Below are 26693 nucleotides of genomic sequence, written 5' to 3'. Positions count from 1 at the left end.
TTATATCGAGAAAATAATGAAAAATATTGCAATTAATAAAATAATATAGAAAAATAATTTAAATATGCGTAAAAATTTATTTCGTATAGAAAATGCATGGAAAATATTCTAATTAAAATCATTTTTTAATGTCAACTTGTAATTATAGTATATATCTTTATAATTGCAGACTAATTTAAGATAAAAGTTAAAGATTAATATAAAATATGAATCAGTTTACCTACCTGTTTCTTTCTTTTTTTCTCTTACAAGGGAAGACCCAAGTTGATGGAACACTTTTGAAGCCTTTTTTTCGTGTATTATATAAACCTCGCTAAAAGGTCGATCGAACTTCGGGGCGAATTATAAAGTTGGTATCGTTACGTAGCTAAAAGAGGAACTGTCTCGAAAGGTTGAGGTAATGAGGAAGAAACAACTAATGCGTTTTAAAACGATTCGCAAAGAAAATAATAAAGAAAAAGACAGAATGAATAATAATAATAATAATAATAATAATAATAATAATAATTCTAAGTTCGTTTCTCGTCGATTGAGATACAATGATTCCTTGACGTACACAAGAAGACATCTTACAAAACTAAATTGTGTTGCGTCCAATAATTAATTATTTGATTAATTAATTATATAATTCATTAATAGTTAATTAACTTAACTATTAACTCGAAACTAATTTAACTTAACTATAATAAAACGTAGTAAACGCTGCCGTGACAAGTTGGTAACGTTCGTCGCAGCAGCGGAGCTTTCTTATAAAGAGAAAAAAAGAACAATTAAAAAATTGAATGTGAAGAAAAGAAAAACTAAAAAAAAAACTATATCTACAAACGATATGAATTTGTTTTTTTTTTTTTCAACAAAAGGCTCAGGCTATTGCAACGTACATTTAGTCTACCTCTTCATCGCAGAAGCATTTAACTACGATTTACATTTTTATCTAATATCGAACGTTCTTGAATTTTTCCTTTTTTTTTTTACACATGTTTTGTATTCTCTCAAATTTTGTTTTCTATTATTTTTTTTTTCTTAACACTACAACCACCAAATTAGTGAATATGACATTGTATTTGACAATTAATCTAATCTATGACTGCATATTTCAAATATTTTCATTCATTTTTCTTAGCATTTTCAACCCTTTTTCATGAAAATTATTGGCAGTTGTAATATTAACACGTTAACTGTCACGTAAGTTTGACATGTTTTATCATAGAAGCCACAATTCATAAGATTACAAATAAAACAATATAATTAATGGCAGTCACGAGTGTTACCTACATGGCAGTCAACGTGTGAGAAAACAAAAAAAAAGGAAACAAAAATGTAGAGAAAAATAATAAACATTTTCAAGAAACGTTTCAATGAACCTATATGAAACGAATAATTTTTGTTTATTCATTTGCATTCTGTCTTATGTTAACAGGTGTCAACTAATTAACGCTGATATTTTTATTTAAAAATGTCAGAACAAGTTCGACATTCTTGTAAAAACAGGGACGATACAAATCTAGATTGGAGAATTAAGAGCCAGAATAAAAAAAGAAAATAAATGGAAGGAAGGAAGGAAGGAAGGAACGGAACGGATCGTTTCGATCGGATCGGGCGGCCAGCGAACGATCATCACGAAGGTCACAGACACTCTAAAACATTGGCAAGACGTTAGAAAAGTTCATAGTACTTTTTCTAGTAACGAAAGGACAACTTTCGTTCGTCATTAATTACGCAATCGTTTCGATATAATCTATCGTTGTCGTAGTAATAGCAATAGTAGTTGTTGTTGTCGTTGTTGCTGGTTAACTGTTCATTCGATATCCAACAAATATTTATTAAAATCGTCTTAAATCAAACAATTCTATACTGAGGCAGTTAAGTTGGCAAGAGAAAAGAAAAAGAAAAGAAAAAAAAAGAACAAATAAAGAAGAAGAAGAAGGAGAAGAGAAAAAGTAAAGAAACATAATTAAACATAAGAAATCAGTCGTGTTGCGTAAATCTTTCGTTTGAAAATTCCCGCCAATGGAAGGCACACTTTTTTGCAACAAACTTTAGAGTCTTTTATATAGATATAATATAGGATTATATTAAAAACTTGTAAATGAATGTTTTTTAAATAAATAGGATTAAGGTAGATCATTGAAAAAAAATTTGTGGCTTCCATTGAATGACGGAGAAGATCAACGAAACTTATCGCTTTTATTAATTTGTTTTTTTGTTTTTTTTTGTTTTTTAGGAGACTTCCTAAGACTCTCGATAAATTTGTCGAATGTTCAAAGAGCCAGGAACTTCATGAGTGCTTCGTAGATCAATCTTGGATCGATGGTACCATCAGCCGTGTACCTGACACCTCTGAGCGAACCATCGTCGTGACTGACAACGCCATATTCACCAACTATAAAACCATCGGGCGTTCTTTCCTCAACCCTGTATTTGTGATAATTACGACCTTCCTCAACATAACCAACTTTGTGACCATCCTCGACATCCGACGAATTGGGTGCTTCGGTTATCGTCATTTGTGGACCATAAGCTTTACCATTGCTACCAACGCTAACCGATTCGTCGAGCTCGTAATTTTCTTCCTCAGGTTCACCGGATTGTTCGCGTCTCAATGGCTGACCTTCTGAATCGTAAACTTTGCTCGGTTCACCGTAAATCTTGGCAGGTTGGGAATAGATTTTAGCCGGTTCTGAATAAATTTTGGCCGGTTCCGAATAAACTTTCGACGGTTCGCTATAGATTTTTTCTGGTTCGCCGTAAACTTTGGCCGGTTCGCTATAGATTTTGGCCGGTTCGCTGTAGACTTTGGCGGGCTCGCTGTAAACCTTGGATGGTTCGCCATAGACTTTGGCAGGTTCGCCGTAAACTTTTTCCGGTTCGCCGTATACTTTAGCAGGTTCGCTGTATTGTCTCGAAGATTTGTAAGCTTTCGACGATTGACCGTATTTCGAGGTTGCTCTGTTAAAGTGAGAACCCTCGTAATGTCTTCCAGCTTTTCTACCTTGCGGTAAGATTTGTTCGGAATCGATTTCCATAGGTTCCTCGTGTATCTCGTGTGGTTCCGAATTGTCTTCGGGTAGTTCGTAATTTTCTTCGTCCGTTCCTAAAGTTGTGCTGCTTACGATTGGACGTTGTTTATCGGACGATCCATAGATCGAAGTATGTTTAGTCGTCGTTCTGGGAGTGATGGATCCCTGTTGACGCCAACTGGTTTTCGGGAAACCTTCGTCAACGGAAAATTCGCTTCTATTTGATTCCGAGACGATGTTGGTAAGTTCTTCTGTCACCAAACGAGCTGGTAATGGTGTCATCACAGTCGTAGATGTAGTACTAGTAGTAGTACTAGTCGTAGGTGTTGGTGAAGTAGATCTCTCGGTAACCGGTCGAGAAGTAGTCCTAGAAGTAGACTTCTCTGAATCCTTGTTGGATGTCGTCGAAATGAGAGTAGGTGGCCTTGTGACAACAGGAGCGTCGGAACTATCGTAATGTTCGACTCTAACTTTATAAGGGGTTGCTTCGACCGTCGAAGTTACACTCACACCTATAACCTTTTGCCTGCTAGTTATACCTTTCTGATGATTACTAGCATTGCTGTTATTGCTGGTGATACTGTTGTTAGACCTGGACGATTGATTGTTGTTGGTAACTTTTGGTGAGAAGCTCGTAGCCATGCTCAAATCGTCGATCAACGATGCCAAATTTTCTTGTCCGTTGTCGTTGACATTTTTCTCACGACTGATAGGATAGAAACGAACTATTTCGTCGGGACTACGACCGGAATGTTGAGTTTTCGTCGTTATGCTACTAGTTCGGCCACTGGGATTTCTCGAGATTCGGTAAATCGATGCTTCGTGTTGGGACTCCGAGCTGACGCTGTCTCCCGAAGACGAAGAGGACGATGAAGAAGATGAGGATGATGATGACGACGATGATGAGGATAAAGATGACGTATGACCACCACGACGGAATCCTCGTCGTCTTTGGGGCGCCGGCGCCATAGCACCGTTTATGAAGACCGAAAGAAACTCCGTCCCAGCTAGTATGTCGTTTCTCTTGGCTGGTGCGGCTCGTACCTCCTCCCACACCAGTGCCGCTTGTAGCAGTACCTGAAAGAGGTTGGGCACGTACGTTAGTCAGAGATTCATACTTAACAATTTTATGTTCGTTCGTTCATTCTCGTGTAACTTACATTAGATGACCTAAGGACAAATTTGACCAAGTCTCATGAACAAGAAAATTATTTATCTACCTTCCTTCATATTCTACCTAACACGAGTGAATTATTATTATTACGAGTCTACTTTTTGTTCTTTTGTTACACCTTTTTATTTTTTTTATTCTTTTTTATGGTTCGACCATTTCCAAGGGAGTTATACTTTATCGTTCGTATAAACTCCAAAACGTTGAATATCATTTTTGATATCTTTAGATGACTCGTGTGGGTGTTGTGTGTATATAAATGCGTGATGTCGGAAAAACGACAAGAGAACATCGGTCGAATTTTACAAGAGAGGTGTCTCATTTTAAAATATGATTCTTTTGAATTGTTACATAATTATTTTCTAAGATTAGAAACATTGCGATTTGATTTTACAAAATAATATTTGCATTTTTTTTTCAACAATAATACGATGAGTAATCAAAAACTGTAACTCCTAAATTCAGTGTACTTCGATAAAAAAAATGAAGGATAAATCCAATACTTGAATAAAAAAAAGAACTTTGAAGAGAAATAAATGACATAGAAATAAACAGTTCAATCATCTTTAATTATATTTGTATTCATTGCAATTGATATATAGCGTAATATTTCGACCATGACTTATAAAAGAGAAAGAGAAGCATGAGAATTGGATCCATCGACCAGATCGATTTGAGAAAATCAAAAATAGTGGAACAATCTCTTAAAGGTATTGTATATATTAGCAAACAATGGATTTGAGTTGCGTTATTTCGATGATGAGCGCAAGTGAAAGAGATTAATGTAAATGAGCGTCAGGTGTCAGAATGATTTCGACATCGTCAATCATCTTATAATGGTCGTGGTATGCGACTTTGACCGTGAGAACTTGTTATACTCTTTTATTTTTTTTCTTCTTCTTCTTCTTCTTCTTGCCCGATACTTAATTATTATTCTGCTTTTACTGTGTCTTTCTTTTTTGTTTCATTTTTATTTGAAATACAAGATAGAAGGAAAGTAAGAACGAGGGAGAAAGAAAGAGAAGATACTTTTTAAACGATCCTCGTTTATGGAAATGGCCCAATGGATTTCTTTTTCTTATCAGCAATTGGCGCCAAGATCAAAAAGGATTATTATTGATCTTTGCTCTCTTTCTATGCTCAAAGCCAGTTGAATTTAATAGCATCGAACTTCAGCCACTACTTAAATTCACCGACTCGCATTAGCATGCACCAGGGGCGGAGAGAGAGAGAAAGAGAGAATGATAGGGATGAGAAGATTAAAGTGAGAATAAGAAAAGTGGGCTGTGGGAAAACGAGTAGGTTCGAATAGTTGTTTTGTTGTGGTTGTTGTTCTTCTTCTTCTTCTTTTTCTTTTGCAAAAAATTATATATAAGTATGAAAAATTGATCGTGTAAAGGAACTATCAGGTTCTTTTTATGTGATAGCAAAATTAAGTAATTTATATAAATAGATTTTGTTGTTGTCACCCTTTTGTAACACGCACGTGGCCATCTCTTTTCTCACAATGTAAAAATCTTGACGATTAATTCGGTGGAAGATAATTCATTGTAGTGGGCATCATAAAATAGCTGTTGGTTTGGCCATCATCACGGCTTAGAACTTCTTTCATATCTTCTTTTTTTTTTTTTTTTTTTTTTATATAGCTTATAATAATAAAATATAAAAGCAAAAAAGAGAACCGAAGACCGACACAAAAAATGGGATCATCCCCATTTATAATATTTGCTTCTTTTTTTCTTCTTCTTCTTCTTCTTCTTTGTGAACGTTCTCATACATCAATAATCACTACTTTTTATGATCTATATTTATGTAAACGTTAAAAGGAAAAGGTGTAAAAAATGTTACAAAAGGTAATAATAATAACCAGTTAGAGAGTTAAAAATTTGAATGAAAGAAAAGATCCTTCGATGTTCAGTCTTCATTTTATATTCTATCTTTTACTTTGATGTCTCTTACCGATGAAAATAAAATTGGAATAAGAGTAGCACAATGAAGATTTATGATCTAACCGAATAACTTTGATATTAGTTGCTTATAACCTTCCAAAACTAACAAAGATTCATCCCCTCCCTCTCTCTCTTCATATTTTTTTTTATTTTTTTTTATTATTTTATTTGTTCATTTTGTTTCGTTGACTAAACGAAAGAAGAAGCCGGACCTCTCGGACGAACTCGACAATAAAACCGAACGAACGAACGAACGAACGAACGAACGAACGAACGAACGAACGAACGCCTTTAAATTATTAACGGCACGGATTTTATGCAGTCGGCCTCGCGCATAAACATTCTCCTGAACTTTTCTCTTTTTCATTTTGTTTCTCTCTCTCCTCTTCTTCTTCGTTTTTTTTTCTTCACTATCTTCTCTTCCTTCTTCCTTTCTGTTTCCAGTGGCCCGGGTATCACGTAATAAGAACATAAATTCAATTTTATACTGAGATTTTTGTAAACGTTCGAAAGAATTTTTATTGAATTCTCATCTTGAAAATGAACAAGAGTTCGTTTTTTCTATTTATTTTTGTTAGTAAAGCATTGTTTAATAAAATGAATAAATGAAATATTGAATTAAATCAATTAAACAAAGTGACAAAGATAAAAACGCATAAAAGGTGATACGATGAGAGAAAGAGAGTGAGAGAGAAGAAAGATCGCATAAAATGATGAAGCGACTCGTATTTCGGTTTGAGAGTCTCCTTGCTTGCAGATTAATCATTCTGTCTTCGGCTCGTGCGCGTTGCTATAAATCCGTAAGTGCTGCACGCACGACTGTCACATAGACATGTACACACATATATTAAATATCTGCATTTACATTCGTACGATTTATATTTGAAGTAATACTACCATATAACATGAGATTTAGTCAAATATATATACATAATGTTATAACAATAAAAATTCTATAGATAAAGATGAAATTACAAATACTGAATGATTTGATAATAAAGATGATGATGATGATGATGATAATAAACGTGCGTAAGTTTAATATGGAATTCGCGTGGGTACAAAATAGAAACGATGAGATTTCTTTTACGATACATTTATACGAATACGGATGTATGTGTGTGTATATGTGTAAGTTATAAACAATATGCAGGTGCGGCACAGTTTGTGTTTTTAAGGACAATCGCAAACCCGTCATCATCAAGGAATCACGGATTTGTTTGAGGAAGAGTGGGCGCACATTTCTTTTTTTCTTTTCCTTTTCTTTTATTTTCTTTTCCCTTTAAATTTTTTAATACCCTCGCCCCCGTTTCAATGTCTTTTATAATGGTTCGTTGATTACGTGCTAGGTCGAATGACGAAATCGTAACAAGCGAGCTTTTATGATTCAAAGGAATAACATTTATCATGTGTTACCTGTTTCAAACTGTACTCTATGAGTCAGAATTTTTAGGTATGAAATAATCAAATGTTGATAATTCTACGAATCAAACGATAAATAAATTGTAAATGCAATTGGAATTAATTTCAAACAAAATTTTAAAATAATTTTACTTTTCACACTTATTGGATACTACCAAATTATTACACATTACTACAATTAGAAATTTCTAAATTCGTTTTAATTATTTGAAACGATTTAATTTGTCGAAGGATAAAACGAGTTTAAAATAATCCTACTCGAAAGAAGGAACCAGTTCAATTGGGAAGTTAAAAGAGACATATCGTTTAACATGCATGATTGGTGGAATCGTTCGAGCAACTATGTTAACGGAGTAAATAAATGACAGGAACAACATCAGGTTCTGAGGAATCTGTGAAAGAGCGGCCAGATCAAGGTCAACACTTCTCTGGGTGTGGTAGAGGCAGGAGAGTTAGGTGTGCTCTGTCTTTTCCCTATATGTCGTCCAACTCGTTTGCCCAATGTAAGCAACTCTTTTTTCGAGTCCTCACTAATTGTCCTTTCAAACGTTCTCACACACTTAGAAGATAATAAAAAATTAGAAAAAAAAAAATCAATCGGTCTAAATTGTTTTAACGAGATCGTATTGATTGTAACAAAATGATTTACAATTACAATTAATTTATTACAATTAAAGTAAGTATTCTTTGATAATTAAATGATACGACGTAATTCTGATTCTCTAAATAAAAAGCCATAAAATAATATTACAAGATCTAAATTTACTAACGAAGATAATAAATTAATTATAAAAATGATTAAAACTAAACCGAAAACGTTGAATATATTCTCTAATCTAAAAAAAATTATACAAATTCATTTCTTCCTCATATTATATAAGAAAAATGTAATTACGATGATGATCACGCACAATCTTGAATAAAAATCTGAAAAGAATGTACGATGGAGATAAGGGTTAAATTTCCAACCGATGAAATAACTGGAATAACTTAGTTTCTAATCGGTAATACTAAAAAAGGAAATAAGCAAAAAGGTTTTCTCTCACAGATATGGAACTGTTGGATGTAATAGAAAAAGAGAGACGATTTGCCCGTGACACGATTTGCATAAATATAATATTCTCTAGGTAAGGTGGAAACTTGCTTGGATAAGTTCAACTCAACTGCTATCCCTGGCACACCGATCGTCTTTCTATCTTCACCGGCTTTGCAGTAAGAAGTTGCCAAACGTTTATGCGATCGATCGTAATTCACGCGTTTAATCTACCTTTCGATATAAACCAATAGAAAAGAAGGAAGAAGCGTGAGAAACTTGCGCTTAGTTTGCGTTTATAACAATCGCGTACGTGTAACTCGCCAGAAAACCATTTAAAATTCCACAAATTATTGCAGTTTAATTATGTGAATGATTTACCATTTAAATTAATCCATTAAATATATGTATATGTGTGCAAATATAATTACAAATTAGGAGGGATGAATACTTCAAAAATAATAAATTAAAATATTAAACATAACAATTTATATATTGAAAAAATTATTTAAATTATTCATTACGTATAAGATGTATGGTAGAAAATATGATGGGAAGGAAAAATTATTTTTCAAATAAATGGCAATTTTTTCACCCCTTTTAAGTCCCTAATGAATTTTTTTCTTTATTATTATTATATTTTTTGTTGGTCAAGTTATTGGATTTTTTTCCTTTTTTTTTTTTTTTAAATGTCCCACGTTCGGTCGATCGAGAACAGAGCGAAAGTTTAAACTAGCACGCGTGTACGTATATTGATACAATGCTTACACAATTTACAGTGGCGTAATTTCGTACTCTCGGACCGTCACCGTAATAAACGTTTCACTCCACCCACATATCCACAGGATTTCGTGGTTTTGTGTATGAGAGAAAGGAAGAGGGAAAGAGAAAGAGAGAGAGAGAGAGAGAGAGAGAGAAAGAAAAAAATGCACGTCACGTGAAAGTCCTATTAATAATAATATATCCGTCCTTTGTTGCACCCCTTTATTCAATTTTTCTCTTTAATTTCGATAATTAACCCCTCTTGTGTTTTGTCTTTTGGATTATTACACTACACGCAAAAAGAAAAAAAAACCAATGAAGTGATTTAAACAAAAATAATGAACTTTAGTTTCCAAGAGAAAAATTACAGAATCTAAAAAATAAAATATTTACAAAATTCTTCTCTCTTCCCTTTTTCCTATTTCTGCTTTTTATTCCTGTCTTTGTTTCTCTCGTCCTTGTTCATAATTCGAAAAGAAACCAAACACCGATTCTTACGAAAATATCAAGATAAAATATACGGATTTGGTTAATTTGTTTTTTCTTTTTTTTCTTTTTTTTTTTTTATGCAATTGACACGCATGTACTTTCATTCTATTTTCGTCCCTTTCATCGTACGTAAAGAATAGATACAATCTTCTGTTATAACACGTTTAAAGACAGAGGTGAAAACGTTCCGTAATGCATTCTTTTTCTTACTTTGGTATTGAATAATCGCGACCTCGTATATACATATAAGTGTATTTCTATCTATGAATGTATGTACGTAAAAGAGATGGAAAAAAGACATATTGAAAAGAAGATAGTTTGCAAGAAAGTTATGGTGGAACGTATTCGAAAAATACTCGAAAAATATTCGAAAAGTATTGAAAAAGTATTGGGGTCATTGAGTCAGGTCGAGGCGTCATAACATCGCATCATTCCATTATATTAACTTCCTCATGCGTGGGCACACACATAATATACATGCACATATTATATATGAACATGTTTAGAATCACTGAAAGTCAAATTATGTCTCATTTCACATTTAATCATTAATAAATCAAATAAGATTTAATCAATTGTTGATGTAATTCTTAAGCAAAAAATATCTGAAGATTTGATACGAATTATTATACATACGTGAAATAAGTATTATTGTAATACTTGAACGGAAATAAAAAGAGAGAGGTATGGTATACTTATTTGTTAATATCGTATCTTTCTAATCCTCCCATGAATTGAATAATATTTAAACGTGAACGACCGGATAGCACGGTCATTTATTAACGATTGTATCCCATTGACGTAGATGGGATAAGAAAATCACAACATTGCTGTAAAAAACAACCTAATTAAGTATTTCTAACACGGATCTAAATCGATGATTCACTTAATTTCTTACTCCTGTATATTTCTATCTATAACTTATATATATATATATAAATTTTTCTATTTTCTTCCTATATTAATAATTATCTTTGTTGAAACAAAGAATTGCGTATATAATTCTAATATCTAGTTATCTAATATTGAAATTATTTTTGTTCTACGAACGAAAGGTTAATTGTATAAAAATATTTTTTAAATAATAAATCTATCCAATTTTTTTTTTAATTTGCGTTTACATTTATCCGGAAAATGAGATGAGAGAAGAGATAATAAATAATAGATAAAATAATTAAATATCATGTTTTATAACAAAGCCACAGCATTGCGTGGCCGGAGCATTCTAGTAAATATTATATAAACCCAAAAATAAATGAATAAAAACTAAAAAGAAAGTGATTAAGATTAAAACCAAACCAAAATCAACCCCAAATAAGGAAATAAATATTATGGCGAATTGTACGATGAATTTTGTGTGCTAACGAATGCCATTTGTCGAGCTGAACGTATTTCTTAATGTTTTATGGACCATAAAACAACGTTGTCTTCAGAAGAAAAATCACGAACTGGATACACTCGAAACAATAATATTTGTTTCTCTTCTTCGTCTTTTTTTTTTTTTTTTTTTTTTTTTTTTTTTTTTGAAGCAGAAGAAGAAGAAAGGAGCGTTGAAAGGTTTATATTTTTATTTATTATGGTGCATGATCTAACGTCGCTACTCATTAAGTCAAAAGGAAAAGGATGGAAATGATATTAGAAAGATTTGTTTCCTGAATTTACGAGCTGCACGAACGAACAAATCGTACGAATGAGCAAACGAACGGAATGAACGAACGAACGAACGAACGAATGAACAAACATGTATACGAAACGTTCGTTTAAGTAGGATTTAATTGAGACGTGAACGTGATCTCTCGAAGTGCCTTGCACAAGGACGACCGTCTACGAAGACAGACCTCTCTGACTTCGAAACAATTTTCTTTATCGAAAGGGAGAAGAAAAAAAAAATACATTTTTTATCGAACGTCAGATTCGATCAAGAATTTCTTCTTATTTTCTAAGAATTTTTCAAAAAGTCACCGACGACTATTATTATTATAATAATCCGATCTCATCTTTTCTCTTCCATCGATCAAATAAAAATAAAATTGAAAAAAAAAAAAAAGAAAATGAAAATGAGAGAAAAAAAAAAAGAAGAAATGTCTTGCACGATTATGTTAAATTAGTTTGGTCTCGATTATCTGTCGAGATCAATTAAGATTTTCAAGGTTATTCCAAAAATAATTTCGTGATCTAGCAGACGTGGACTAAAAAAAGTTAATTGAATGTAAACTAGATTCTTTTTCTCCATTATTTTTTTGCAATTAGTCAGCGAGTCGATTAAAATTCAAAGAATTGTTGAGAATTAAATTTTTTAAATAAATGCTTTTATTTAATTATATTTTATATTTTTCTTTAAATTGAATTAGCATTTTGTCGAAAATTATGTAATATTTTTAAATAATAATCAATTGAGATTGTGATTTAACTTTTAGTATTTATTTTAATTTATTATTATAAACATTTTCACACACACACACACACACACTCATTATTTTTAATATAATTTGAGTTACTATCAATAGAAAGAATATAAATGACTTTCTTCGATACCATATGTTATGTAATATTAGGAATAAGGCTATTCTTATTCTTAAGAAGGAACGTGATAAGACGATAGCAAAAAGGATTCTTCACTCTCTTTCGTAATCGATACATAGTCCTTTAAGAATATCAATCGTCTTCAACGAAAGACAAAAATTCGCTAAAAAGTAAAAAGGAAAGCGTCACGTGTTTCACCTTCAACGATTCTCACGTAATTCCTGGAACTCGAATTAGTTTTACGAAGTCGCATTCTTTCAATCTTGAAGAAAAAGTAACGAAATTATAACTTTTCTTTTCCTCCTTTTTTACGACTCTTTAATTATTATTTTATACTGGTATACAATATTTTACCAGAACGACGATAATTATTAATTTATATTTATTATTATTTGCGATTCGCATAAATTTCAAACTCGTGTATTCTCAAATTGGTAAAAAATAAAAAGAATAAAGAAAGTTAAATCAATATATTATTTTATATTACAATTATTAATATTGTTAAATAAATTGTAGAATGAATTTTAATATCTATATAATTGAAAAAAGAATTTGTTGGTTTCACACGTAAAGAAGTTCTCTTGTTTAAAGTAACGATTATTATTTATACATACATATATATATATATATATATATATATATATATATATATATATATATACGTATATATATTACTTATGGTTAGTAGGATAGGTCTCTCTTCTCATCTGTGAGAGGTGGAGCACGGAGAGCACCGCTGCGGCCTGGCATTTACTCACAGTTATGTGAAAGGCATATCGGCCGACCATGGTACTCCTACATAGTACGCACACTTGCACAATAACTTTGTGCACCGCCGTTATATCGCGACCGACCGTGGGTTTTGCTCTTGCTGCTACTTTTGTTGCTACTTTTGCCGTTGCAGATTGTGCTTCGGTAGAATGAAACAAATCATGTATCGTGGTCCATCGATAATTCGATACACACACACATACACATATATATATATATACGTATGAAGACGAATATTGAAATACGTGGCGGTAATGAAAGTGAATCGTAAAATCGAAGATAAGTATTAAGAAATACCGTTATAGTTGATCGTATTCGATCGAGAATAACGTTGAAGAATAATTCAAAGATTACATGTAGATGATAAGAGACAAAAGAAGAAGGTCGATATCCTATCAAAAAATTTTAATATATTATATTATCTTTTTCTTTTTTTGTATTCTTCATCTTCTTCTTTTTCTTCTTCTTCTTCTTCTAACGAACTTTAATCGAACCAATAATAAAAGATGATTCGTGAATTCTGATCAAACTGATATAGCTTCACTTCTTTTAAAATACGATGTAAAATGTCTATTATATTCTTTTTTGTTTTCATCGAAAACTTGTATTTCTCTCTCTCTCTCTCTCTCTCTCTATTCATATAATCGAATTAAAGATAATAAAAGTAATCAATTTTATTGCATGTTTTATTGTCATGCAATGGGAAAAGAAAAATGATATTAATAATTTATAATCACTATTATCACACATTCTCTTTTTTCGATTCTTTATAAATAAATTTCTTCTTTCCTTCCTATATATTATCCTTTTATTCCTTTATTCACTTTTGTTTAAAACACTGAAAAGGAAAAGCAATTCCTTCGTTCATATCATCGTAATTACTCGAACCTGCATAAAGAAAGCTGTCGTAGGATTGATAAGCCATGAAGATAAACGATACCAACTCGTTTTACTATAGTGTGTACATTCGTTGCAAGTATATAAAGAAAGAAACGAAGACGAAAATGTAGAAAAAATAAAAACGATTCGATTTAATTTATGACTTACGGGGAGATACTTGTTAAAGCAGTCAAGGTAGGGTTTCAGGATGTGGCTCGGTGTTTTAGTGTACTTTGCAATTGTAACGCGAGTAGACCCATCTTTATTTTCTTTTTTATTTTTCTTATTTTTATTCTTATTTTATTTAATCTTCTTTTCGTTCAAATAACACACGCGATATATGCATGTAACCAAGAAACTATCGAACTATATACAATAGAAAGGAAACACGTATGAAAATAATAAAGAAAACCGCAAGGTCATTTTAAGGTTTCTTTCACACTTCTTTTTTTATTTTATTTAGAGTGAGAAATATTAAAAAAAAAAATTTCTTTTTTGTGATGCGTGCGATCATATTTTTCTTCTTTAATTTAGAATGAAAATAAAAATATTGTAATAATTATTCCTGTGATTATAAATATATAAATACAATTAATAGATACGCGATAAAATACTTGTCAAATGAAGCGACGAAAATATGAATTCGTTTTGTAGTCAATTAAACAACACGCTGTGCGTACTCGTGTCGTCCTGCTGCGTTTCAACCAACAGACACCTTGAAATATACGCACAGTAGCAAAGCTTTTGAGAAAGCCGGTTTTTTTTTCTTACACTCAAACAAAATTATTCAAATAAAAATATTTCTAAACAAAATAATTTTATATTAAAAGACAATCAAAAAGAAACAAAATTAATCGAATACTTTAACGAAGACCTAAAGTAAAATGTGAAAGTTTCTAGGTCAAATTGGGTTAGAACGAAGAAGAAGAAGAAGAAGAAAAAAAGAAGAAGCCAAAAAAAAAAAAGAAAAAAAGATGTCTTGCAACTAGGTAATGCTATGCAACTAGGTGATACGTATACATTTCACGATCCAGACTAACTCGAGGATACATATACTACAAGAATATACATATATATAAGTGGTCACCGTGGAAGGGTAACAAAAACCTCTTTCCGCGTGTTGCCGTGTGTGCTCAGGACAGGGACCCCGATTTGTGAAGGTCGTTCAATGCCGTTCGTACCGGGTGGCCCCATATAACTCGGCTTTTCTCTCTCTCTCTCTCTCTCTCTCTTTCTCAACGATGACTATGATTTCTCTTCCACCCTCGAGATAACCGTTATCCACTTCCAACTATGAAACATCGTATTGTACTTCTCTTACTTCCCTTTGTACTATTCACTTCAAATGATTTTTTTTTATGATTATTATCAATAAAAACAGAAGAAAAATATTACATGCGTTATTATGGTTGTATTCGTTGTTTTATTGTATTTTTAGAGAATTGATAAACCTTAAAAAAAAAAAAAAAAAAAATTTTCATGAAAGTGGTTAATCGTTTTAAAAGGGTAAATCCGGATGCTGCGTGGTATTATTGAAAGTTCCTTGAACGGGGATTATTTACGATGATTCATAAGTAAGATTCGTCGATGAATACAAAAATTGAAAATAAAAATAGATAAACAAAGGGAGAAAGAGGGAGAAGACGATATAGAAAGTATAGATAGAAAGGAATGTAGATAATATGTCACATTGTGTGCTCATAAAGAGTTCTTAATTGCTCGTAAGACACCACCAACGAGACAGAATGAGAGAGAGAGAGAGAGAGAAAGAGAAAGATTATACGTCCGGTTTTAAATAGAAAGAATCTTTACATCTTTACGTTATACACCTCATCCTTTTTCTCGTGATCCTTGTTTCAGGCTCACCTTGGAAGACCAGATTGGTCTTCAATAATTTTCCTTAAATCGTGTTCGTCCTCGTCTACCTCAGGATTATTTTACAAAACGTATTGAATTACATTGAAATTAATTAAAAGATACACATATAATAATGTGTTCACGACTTGCATCAGGACTCTCATCAATTTTTATTATTTTTTTCGAACGAAACCATATAGTTTTCGAGATTGTTTCTTTTTATTTTTGTACTAGGATGCTTCAGCCACGCCTTGCTCTGTGGCTTTGTTAGAAAATGTTGACTTAACATAATTCTAAATTATTTAGTAAATTATAATCTTTTTATATTGACGATTATAGATACAATTCTATTTTTCTTTATTTAAGAGAAATATTTAAGGTGGCACGAGTAGAGGGCAAACCAGGAAGCACAAAAATGCGACGGGTGCGAGCAATAACGGTCAATTTAAATTCCTTCCGAGACAAGAATGAAAATTTTAAAGAATAAACAAAATTAAATAAATAAAAATAAAAGGAAAATATACATCAGCGCTTCTAATAAATATATTTCTCCTCTGACAATTCTGCTATTTCTTGACATAATCCCAAATATTTTTACAATTATTTTGATTGTATTAAAATGAAATATATTTAATCAGTTCATTAAAATGCATGAAAAAAATTATTAAATACATCGATTGTCTTCATCTACTACAAAGGAATAAAAAAATACGGCCCTGAAGAAAATAAAGTGAAAAAAGAGGGAGACGAGAGACACGTGGCCTGTTTATAAGAAAACCTAAAAGTGCAAGACCTTTTTTCGTCCTTGCCGAGGTCTTCCACCCGTCGCGTCAACGGCCCAAATATATGACGCAAGGAATCGCTGTTAGTCGAAGATAAGGATGCTAAAGATCCTTTCGAAAATTCTCGAAATTGTGTGGGCAAACATCAGCCAAGAATCGAATCACACGAGGAAGGATGAGGGTGAGGTTGCAGAGGTAAGGGGATTAGAGATTGTGGATTGAGGGAGGAAGAAGGAAGGTTGAGGACTCGAAATTCCAAATGGATCGTTAACTCCGTCCGTAAGAAATTCCTTTGGGAGTTCGTTGGACAGGCGGTTGCTTCTTCGTCCCTTCCACGACGACGACGACGACGACGACGACGACGACGACGACGACGACGACGACGACGACGACGACGACTCAATATGAATTTTTCACAGATTGAAAATAATTTATTTATGGTAGGAACAAACTACTGTGAAGTTAATTGAAAATCATCAAATATGCTGTGTGGTTTTGACAGAAGCGATTAATCGGTGATTTAAAAAAAATGCAAACGAAACCAACAAAACACAGAAAACGGTGTCTAGACTGTTGAGAAGTTTGTTTGTCAATGAACCTGGCGCCACTTCGATGTACCGAATTAAAAAAAAAAAAAAAGCAGAGAGAGAGAGAGAAAGATTATAGGGCTGAAAGGATAAAAGTATTGGTAGTTCAGCTTACTCTTATATATACACATGCATACAATGTATATGTAAATGTATATTCTTATAGGAAGGAAACTGGTTGTATGGGTACAGAGGGAATGGTCAACCATTCCAGAAAACCGGTACAAATAATCTCTCCCACCTTGGGGCCACCCCTTAGCAAAACTACACCCACCCTAACGCACACACTACCGAACTATATATAGAATCATACGAGATAAGCTCAGTCCTATTAATAGCTACCAGCATAACGCCTTTTCTCCCACCTGGTGAAGATACCTATCCCTTTTTGCATGAAATACCTACGAGCAGGAACGATTTTACTACAATACTTTCTCTCTTGTATCGTTGAAAACGTGTGCGGGCTTATATTTTCACCCTCTATTATACCTGACATTTTCATTTAACTCTTGCTAACTTAATTCTATAAAACCTTTATTCGTCATAACGTCATTCGATTCACGATTAAATTTGTATCGTGGATTGTAGCAATATTGATCGATGTTTGATCATTTTTATTTAAAAGGATCTCTCGAATAAAAGTAAAAAAAAAATAAAATCAAATATTATTATATTCTATGTTCGTTCGATCAACTTACGTTTGTATTTAAATGTGAAGCAACACCTTCGAATGATTTACCGCTTATTAATTATTCCGAATGTCAATGTAAAGATTAAAATGTCGGTTCGGTTCTTTAATAACAGGAGAGAAGTAAAATTATAACGTAAGGTTCGATAACGTTCAGGGGTTGAACAATATTTTTCTTTTTTTGGTGATTTCCAACACCTTCATCTCCTCCTCCTCCTCCTCCATCTCCCTCTTTCTTCTCATCGTCGTTTTATTTTTCGTGTGACGAGTTAAGAAAGAGACCAACCAAGTGAATTTCGCAAGGTGATTCGTTTACCAGACGACGTTTGCTCGGTTGGAATCCAGTCGGTCGTTGTTATCGTTCTGGTTTAAAAATATCTGGCGCCCTCCGCGTTGGCATCCAACCTATGGAAAAGGAGAAGTACGAGGGGTAAGAGGTGGAGGAGGTGAAGAAGGTGAAGGAGGATTCGCGTGCGCAAAAGTATTGTTTTCTCGATTCTTCTTCTTCTTCTTCTTCTTCTTCTGATCCTTTTTCTTTTTTTACCCTCATACCTTTCACGTAGCACCTTCTCCGTTATGGTGAAAGTGCGACAACTATTTTTGTAAATAATTTATTTCACGCAGAACCCAACGACGTTAATTCCTATACCTTCGTCTTTTTATTTCATTTTTTTTTCTTTGCGTTTGCAGTATGAATTCTAATACGAATGAATCGAGTGAGAGTATTTTTACTCGCTTTATTTATTTATTTATTTATTTATTATGAAATATATATTCAATTTATAAATCGTTTTAACATGTATCACATATTCGATGAAATAATATCAAAGAAATCTATTGGTAAATTATTATGAAACTAGTTATAAATTATCTATTAGATTTCTTAATCTTTTATTGAAATATTTTCATGCGAGATTCTGAATATTTGAAAGATAAACGATAGTTATATTACTTTGTAATAAATAATCGTAAATCGGTGTAAGATCAATCGATAAGAATTTTGTACTGTTCGTACCAAGGAAGACCTTTTATCTCGAATCGATATGAGATCTTTGAAAGAACCTCGAGGTGAAACCTTCGGACGGAACGGAAGAACCATATCATCGAATCGATCTATCTCGATGAAGATTTAACGAGAGGAAGCACAAAGAGGACCAATAGAATATACGAGAACAAGATCAAACGTACTCTGTCAACGGAAGTTTCTCGTTTTAGGGCCGGAAATTACAAATAGAGCTCTACAATTGATGCAATCTCATTCGATTTGATTCATTGATTGATCCAATTGATCTCATTGTTAAAACACATAAGATCATGTCTGATCTTGTAGTGAAACAAAATCTCTAAAGTTAATAATCTGATGAAATTTAATGTAGGGGTACTATACATTAAGAAAAGAAACAAATTAAACAATTGGGCAAAGAATGTTCCTAAATTTGTATCGCGATTCTTACTTGTTATTATAAACTTGTTATAATAATTTTAAGTTAACAATATTTTTACGTAAAAATTTCTCATATCGAGTTAAGATTATAAGATCTATTAGATCTCGCGTGATCTAACAACATACGAGTACACACGGATCACTGGTGTTTAATCAATTACACGATTTACCGTTAGAAACGTTCGAAACGCGAGTTTCGTAGCGCAACTTGGTTCACAATGCAGTGAATTCCGTGCGTCCTCGTACCCGTGCTCTTACCCGTACCCATGTACCCATGTACCCCGTGCCCGTGTTAACGGTATTTCGAACCTAGAGACCTATCTTCGCATTCCACAATCTCCGCTAGAATTCATAAGCCGAGCGCATTTACTTCCCTATCATTGAATACCATCGTGTCAGGACCACCATTTCAGTTTTCTCAATCTATACATGTAAATCTATACGTGTAGATGGGTATGAATGTAGTATTTGTATATTTGTATAATATCATAGATCTTTTATTTTACGAAAAGAGAAAGAGAGAGAGAGAGAGAGAAAGAAAGACCTTCGCAATTTTATTCAATCCAAAGTATACTTTCTTCGATTCAAGGATTAGTATGTTTCCTTATCACCCTTTCAAACAAAAATAATCAACCAGTAAGAATATTTCAGTCGTTATTTCTTAATTTTTTGTCTTTTTCATTTTTGTTTTACGTTAGTGTCTTTGTTTCTCTTTCACAAATTGCACGATACTCGACTCCTCTTTCTATTTAACAGGCAAACGCCTATGTATAGAATACACTCGCGAGATTATTTTACTTTCTATACTTTAAATATTTTTTTTATTATTATTTACATTATTATATTATTTTACATCTTTTCTGATACTTTATTTTAATATTCCAAGGTAGAAGAACCAGACAATCGACGTAATTTCATTCCATTTAACTTCTCATTCTATTTTATTTTGATTATTTAACTAAATATTCCTAGATTCTAAATATTATCCGGCTGTTTCTTTTTATCTGTAATACTACTCGTAAATATTTCATTTAATGTGAACATCATTGTGTAGGAAGAAAAATTTTTAACGAGAAGAAAACGATTTTAAACCAATCTTTATTTTCTTAAACGTGAGTAGAAACAAACTAAACCTACAAAATACTTTATATATAAAATTCTAATTGTTTATTCGTTATTTTTGCTAAAAAATTTATCGCAAATCAAAACTAGTTGCAAATCAATGAGTATACTTTCTTGCCTCTGAAAAGAAAATACCTTTTGTACAATATATTTGAAATAAAATAAATCCTAATTGTCAATTGTTGTTGTTGTTGTTGTTGTTGTTAAATTTTATCTATAAGAGCAAACAGAGATAAGGGCAAATATTCATAGTAAAATTCTCAGGATAGTTGGTAAAAAGAAAAAAATCACGGAAAGGACTATGCTAAGAGATGCTGCATACCAACTGTGCTGGACACCACCCCCGCAAAAGGGGGAGTTGCATTTTTGCGTGTTAACGCCCGGGAGATTTACCGACCGGCTGCCACAAACATCCTAAGGTTATTGTGGAGTTCGAGGCTGCTTTCAAGCAGCCGAGGAGGCTTCTTTAAACTATCCGTCCAACTCGTCGGATACACTCGCGAATGGTTCACGCGTGAATCATACTAACTTCAACAGACTCGATATACCTTATCGCCAATCCTTTTCTTTTTTCCGTCTTTTATTCTTATCAAATTCGTCGATGTATTTCGTCTGACCAAATCGTTAATTATTATAATTCGTATTCAAATGATTCATGAATTATTCACTTTTTCAATGATTCAACGTAAATTTTACACGACCTTGAACTATGGAATTTCTAATTTCTCATTCAAAGCTACCGGAGTTTGATTTATATCGTTGATCGATAGATGAACGTTTTGCGTAGCCTTGAATCGTAGAAATCCTTCGAGATATTAGGAGAACATATAATTCATTTATTTTAATTCATTGAACATTAATTCGTTGAATATGAACGTCTACTTAATTAAGTTATTATCTTAATAACGAATCGTCTGTTGTGATTTAACCTTCGGTATTCACGTTTTGGTTTCTTTTTTTTGTATCTTTTAATTAATAAGAAATCGGGAGAGTAAATTACGCGGTAGATCGTCCAATTAACGCGGAAAACAGTTCTTTTGATGAACTAATTAAAACTGGCTCGTGTCCAATGTAAATTAAATTGGAAAATATCGGCTAAGAAGGTGTCACACTTGGTGTACACAACTATAGTGCCATTATTGGTTTTCTTTTTTTATTTTCATGTATTTACGTGTGTATTTATGTACATATGCGTTTAATATGTATCTTAATTTAACCGAACGTGGTTTGAATTCTTCTTAATGAAGACATCGTGATACAGCGAGAATGAATCGATTATATTATTTCTCTCTCTCTCTCTCTCTCTTTCTCTTTTTCCCCTTTTTCTTTCTTCTCTTTTCATTCATGTCTCTGACGTACGATATTTTCATTGGTTCTTCGAGAATCGTTTAATAATTTTTTTTATTCATATTTTTTCTCGACGTTGATCGATGATTAAAAAAAAAAGAAAATTTCAAAATATTTTGCAAAATATTGTCGCGTTCTTTTTATTAAATATTGTTTATTGTATGTGTGTGTATGTTTTTTTTTTCTTAAATTGATCGTTCGATCGTCCCTTTGAGAATAACATTTTTAGAACGATTCGCCCACGCAGTGTACGTTGGGAATGCAAAGTTATATCATACGTGTTCCAAAACCTTCATACGATTGTAATCTTTCGTGCCAAGGATACGCATCGATATAGTACTAAATAAATACATTTCTCCCTCCCCTCACCTCCCTGAAATAAATAAGACCAATAATAATAGATAATTATAAATAAATAATAAATTAACAAATAATTACATTTATAAAGAAAATTTTGAAAGAATATGACAAATATAAATTATGATAGTGTATTATCATTCATTCTATGACGAAACGAGAAATGAAACGAAATTTTTGTATCTAACCAGTTGAAACAATTCGCCATGATTCACAAATAATTCCATAAATATTTTTACAGAATAATTTTCTTAATTGACCAACTTAGGTAGCAAGAAACGCTGTTAGTTCTAATTTGTTTCGTAAACGATCTAATAATAATAGGAGGTAGCCTAATTTAAAATTAATGTGCTTAGGAAATGGTCTTTGTTAAATATCATCTTTCTCATTTTTTTTTTCTTATCCATGCTAAGAAACCCCATGGAATGATAAATGTATGTATGTATTCGCGAGGGTGTGTGCATGTGTGTGTCTTCACTCTTGCTAATTACGTTCATGAAAGACATGGAAAACAAGCGTAAGCGAGAAATTAACGTCGGACGTGCGTGACTTTCAACATGTGTACACATTTGTCTCTCTGGGCCCGCATGCGATCGTCTACACCTCGTTGATCTCTTTGTAAGATAGTATTATAATTTATCTTCAATTATTTTTAGCTAAACCATGAATGTATGCATTTATTTTTTCTTTATTTTTATTTATATTTATTTTTGTGTGTCTGTTGTGAATTTTTGATAATTCTATAATTTTATTCATGCTATATTCGATTTGTATGTTTCTTAATTGACAAATTATTTAAACAATTATTTTTACGCGTTACTAAACAACAAAATGTAAATACATTGTAATGTAAAAATAAACCAATACTAAATATTTCTAAAAACAAAAATACTTATTATCTAACGATTCATTTTGAACAATATCGTGAAAATTACATTGAATTTATTTAGTTGAAAATAATGTGCTGTGTGAAATAACTGATAAACTCATTTTGTTTGACGGAAGTAAAGAAAAAATAAAATAAATGTAAAAAAAAGGGATTTTTAAAGTAGCTCGAGTTTGATCCTTCCTGAATTGAAGATAATTTCATTTGTAACGCGATTTATCCCCCGCGGATCGCTTTCCCGTGATAATTCCACGGTTGCATAAGTTAAAGACGCCAAAGTGTAATTCTCCGATGTGAAGCGACGTAAGGTTTAACGTTCCTCGCTTGCATAACGAAAGTAGCGCGAGCTCGTCGACTACACATAATCTTTCTTTCTCTTTCTACCTTTAAATGTATTCGTCAGTTTGTTAGATGTATACGTGAAGTTCTATTGAAGTTCTATGAAACAACATAGAGAATAAGAGATAACGTAGATATCCTTGACTCGAACACGCTTGTTACATTCTAAATATGGAAAATATTGTTAGCCAAATGATCGTTATAGATCAATGATCGAACGAACGAGCGAACGAACGAACGAACGAACGAACAATCGTACGGGTTACTTAACAACAGAAAAAAGAAACAACAACAAAAAAGATAGCAAAACTTTAATTGAGACGTATAGAGAATAAACGTTGTGTGTGCGTGTGTGTCTTGTGTGTCAATGTGTATGTAATAATATTTAAAATAAAATATATTTTTTTATTGTGTATAAAATATATTAATTAATTATCAATTAATAATAATCATCGTAATAAAATATATATATGTTTATTTTTAAATGACATAGATAAAACAAGAATCCGTCATTAAAATAGTTTTATTTTAAGTTCATTTAAGTCACGTAAAAAAGGAATCAATTATTCGAACGTTTAAATCGGTGTCAACTTAAATAAAATCCTTATAAATTTAAATTCTGTCTATCCTTTTCTCTCTCTCACTCTTTCTCTTTTTCTCTCTTTCTGTCTGTCTGTCTTTCTTGTTACAAATACGGTACCGCAAATGTTTACAATGGAGAACGAACTGTCGCTCGCGCCCTTGTCCGGATTAGAAAGTAAACCGTATCTAGAATTTCCACGGGTTAGGTCGCGACCACACGTTTCAAAATACCGTTGAAATTCGTCTCCATCTGTAAAACATTTTTGCTCAAATTCAAACGTGTCGAAAAAAAAAAACAGAAAAAAAGAAGGGAGAGAGAGAACGAACAAAATAAAAATATGGAGTTGTTCGGAAAGTTTGTGCCGATTTTCAATAGGTGGCATAAAGTTTTTTGCCTGAAAAATCTGATAAGTTCTGGAAGGATGAAATTTTGGAAGTTATCCATTAAAGATGGAGAAAATTTGTGGAACAGAATAGTACAAAAAACTTAAATATGTTGCATTTCAATCTTCTATCAAAATCAGCACGAACTTTCCTGACAATTCAATAAAAATAAAGTGAGAAATGACATGACGAAAACAAACTTAAGAAAATAAAACAAAAAAATATGTAAAAATAAATCAAATGTTGAACTTACCAGTAGGAAAAGTACAGTGCCGCTGAGAGTAGCTTCGAATGATATTCCGTACGCCATTTCTCGTTATCCTGGAGGAGGAAAGGTCCTGCCTCTACCAGAACATCGTCATCGTCATCCTCGTATAACTCCAATCGATCGATATTTTATTTTCAAAAAAAAAAAAACAAATATCAATGATATTTAACTTCTCTTCTTCTTATCGTGTTTCTCTAATCTTAACTATTATTCACTTTTTATTTTCCACCACAAAAAAAAACTTAAAAACCGATTTTGTATACATATATATATATCCTCTCAAATATTCGTTTTTTCTCTTAATATCAATCTTTTCGAATATAAAAATCGGTATAATTCTATCTCTATCTCTATCAATTTATCATATTATCCCTTTATCCCTTTCTTATTTACCGGATAAAGTAGAATTCACGAGAGATTGATTAAAAAGAAGAAGAAAAGAAAAAAAAATGTATAGATACATATATAAAAGTTAGAGTTGCGAGTTTGTATGGGAGAAGGGGTTGAAAAGGTCGCCGATCGCCTGAGGATAAACAAGGATAGAGATAGAGATATCGTTTGGCGAAGTTAGAAAAGGAGGACTAGAGAGAGAGACAGGATTAGTATCTTTTTTTTTTCTTTTTTCTTTTTTTAACGAAGACGTTCGCGATAATACTTTTGATATTTTTTTCTTTGTGTGTATCACCCTCTCTCTTTTTTCTTTTCTCTCTCTCTCTCTCTCTCTTTCTCGTTCTCTTTTAAAGGTTCTCTGGTTAGGTTCGAAAATATGACGAGATGATAGTTCGTCCCGGTCCTAACCGTAGCACAGGGCTCGAGCAACTGACAGCGGGTAAGAGTCGCTGTATCAGGCGCCACGCCGTTCTCACAGCTGATTCGTTCCCTCCCCCACCACCCTTCTTCCTACTTCTTAGAGATTCCTCCCCCTCTACCTTTCCCTCACTCTCTTTCTCTTTCTAACTTTGCTACTAAGAGAACCTAAGTATATATATATATATGTGTGTGTATTTTACTTGAATTTGTAAATGTTGTGTCAACGTGTCAAGTGCAATTTTTAATTCCAACCCTCCCCCTCACTTTCGAATTTCATCTGATTCATCTGATTCATCTTTTTCGTCTTTTTGACGTCACATTTTCTTTTCTTATAGATTCTTCTTATATTGAAAGGAAAAATTGTAAAATTGTACAATAAAAAGAATATCGATCACGTGTTACGTATTTTTTTGTAGGGTTCAAGAAAATAGTAATTAATAATGAAATTTAAAATATTCAATAAAGAATATATGACGAAAAAATGGGAAATAATATTTAATGACAATTTTAATTGCAATATATTAAAATATATATTTTGGTGAAAAATCAGTGTCCGGCATATAAAAAAGGTTTAACATTTGATTTTAAATCATTTGAATAATTTATCGATAATTTATTGCAATTATTAATGATCTTTATAGTTTAATGAAAGAATAAAAAATGACTTCTCGAGTTGATTAACAATCTCGTACGTGTGACGTTGACAAATTGAATTCAAGCATCTAATATTATTTATCTTCGGTTATGGTAATTTTGTTGGTCGGATAAAGGAAAATTCATTCGTGAGATAGTTGATTTTGCGTTTACAGTATATCGTGTTTTCTGCCTACCCGGATTTCGATGTGAAACAGAGAAAGAGAGTAAATAAGAAACAGAAAGAGAAAGAGAAAGATGGTGTGTGTGTGTGTGTTTTTACGAGCTTGCAAAAAGGCCGCTGTATCAAAGCACGTTAATTAAGCGCATAGCGGCTCGTTACGGGCAAACGAAGGTCACGATGAATACGCGACGATGCCCTATAAAACCTCCACACTATTTCTGAGAATACTCCGGGCACGTGCCCTTAAACTTCTTTTAAAGGGACATTACTACCATTCCTTTTATTCTTCCATATATTTTTTTGGGTCTTTTTTCTCTTTTTTTTTTTTTTTTATTCTATACTTTAATCAGGAATTCCTTTAAAACGCATGAGTTTCACCGATTACATGAGAGTTACCCTTAGAA

The 26693-nt window shown here is 32.4% G+C and overlaps 1 protein-coding gene across 1 annotated transcript; it reads right to left on the bottom strand.

Annotated features, from left to right (window-relative positions):
• Positions 1-469: 469 nt before the first annotated feature.
• On the bottom strand, positions 470-25497 carry LOC107067149 (uncharacterized). Its single transcript, XM_015322388.2, has 2 exons — positions 24648-25497; positions 470-4097 (listed from the first exon to the last, which is right to left on the bottom strand). Exons 1-2 carry the CDS (start codon positions 24702-24704, stop codon positions 2262-2264), a joined length of 1893 nt encoding a protein of 630 aa, XP_015177874.1. The 5' UTR covers positions 24705-25497; the 3' UTR covers positions 470-2261.
• Positions 25498-26693: the final 1196 nt, after the last annotated feature.

Source organism: Polistes dominula, unplaced genomic scaffold, assembly GCF_049000335.1.
Source record: "Polistes dominula isolate Pdom_NZ unplaced genomic scaffold, Pdom_raw_medaka contig_79, whole genome shotgun sequence".
NCBI lineage: Eukaryota > Metazoa > Arthropoda > Insecta > Hymenoptera > Vespidae > Polistes > Polistes dominula.
Note: the sequence above shows the minus strand (reverse complement) of the source record. Positions and strands in the feature narration are given on the sequence as shown.

Coding starts and splice junctions, on each gene's coding strand:
- LOC107067149 (XM_015322388.2), bottom strand. CDS start 24,704: ATGGCGTACGGAATATCATTCGAAGCTACTCTCAGCGGCACTGTACTT. Junction 4,098..24,647: donor GCACTGTACTTTTCCTACTG/GTAAGTTCAACA, acceptor AACCTCTTTCAG/GTACTGCTACAAGCGGCACT.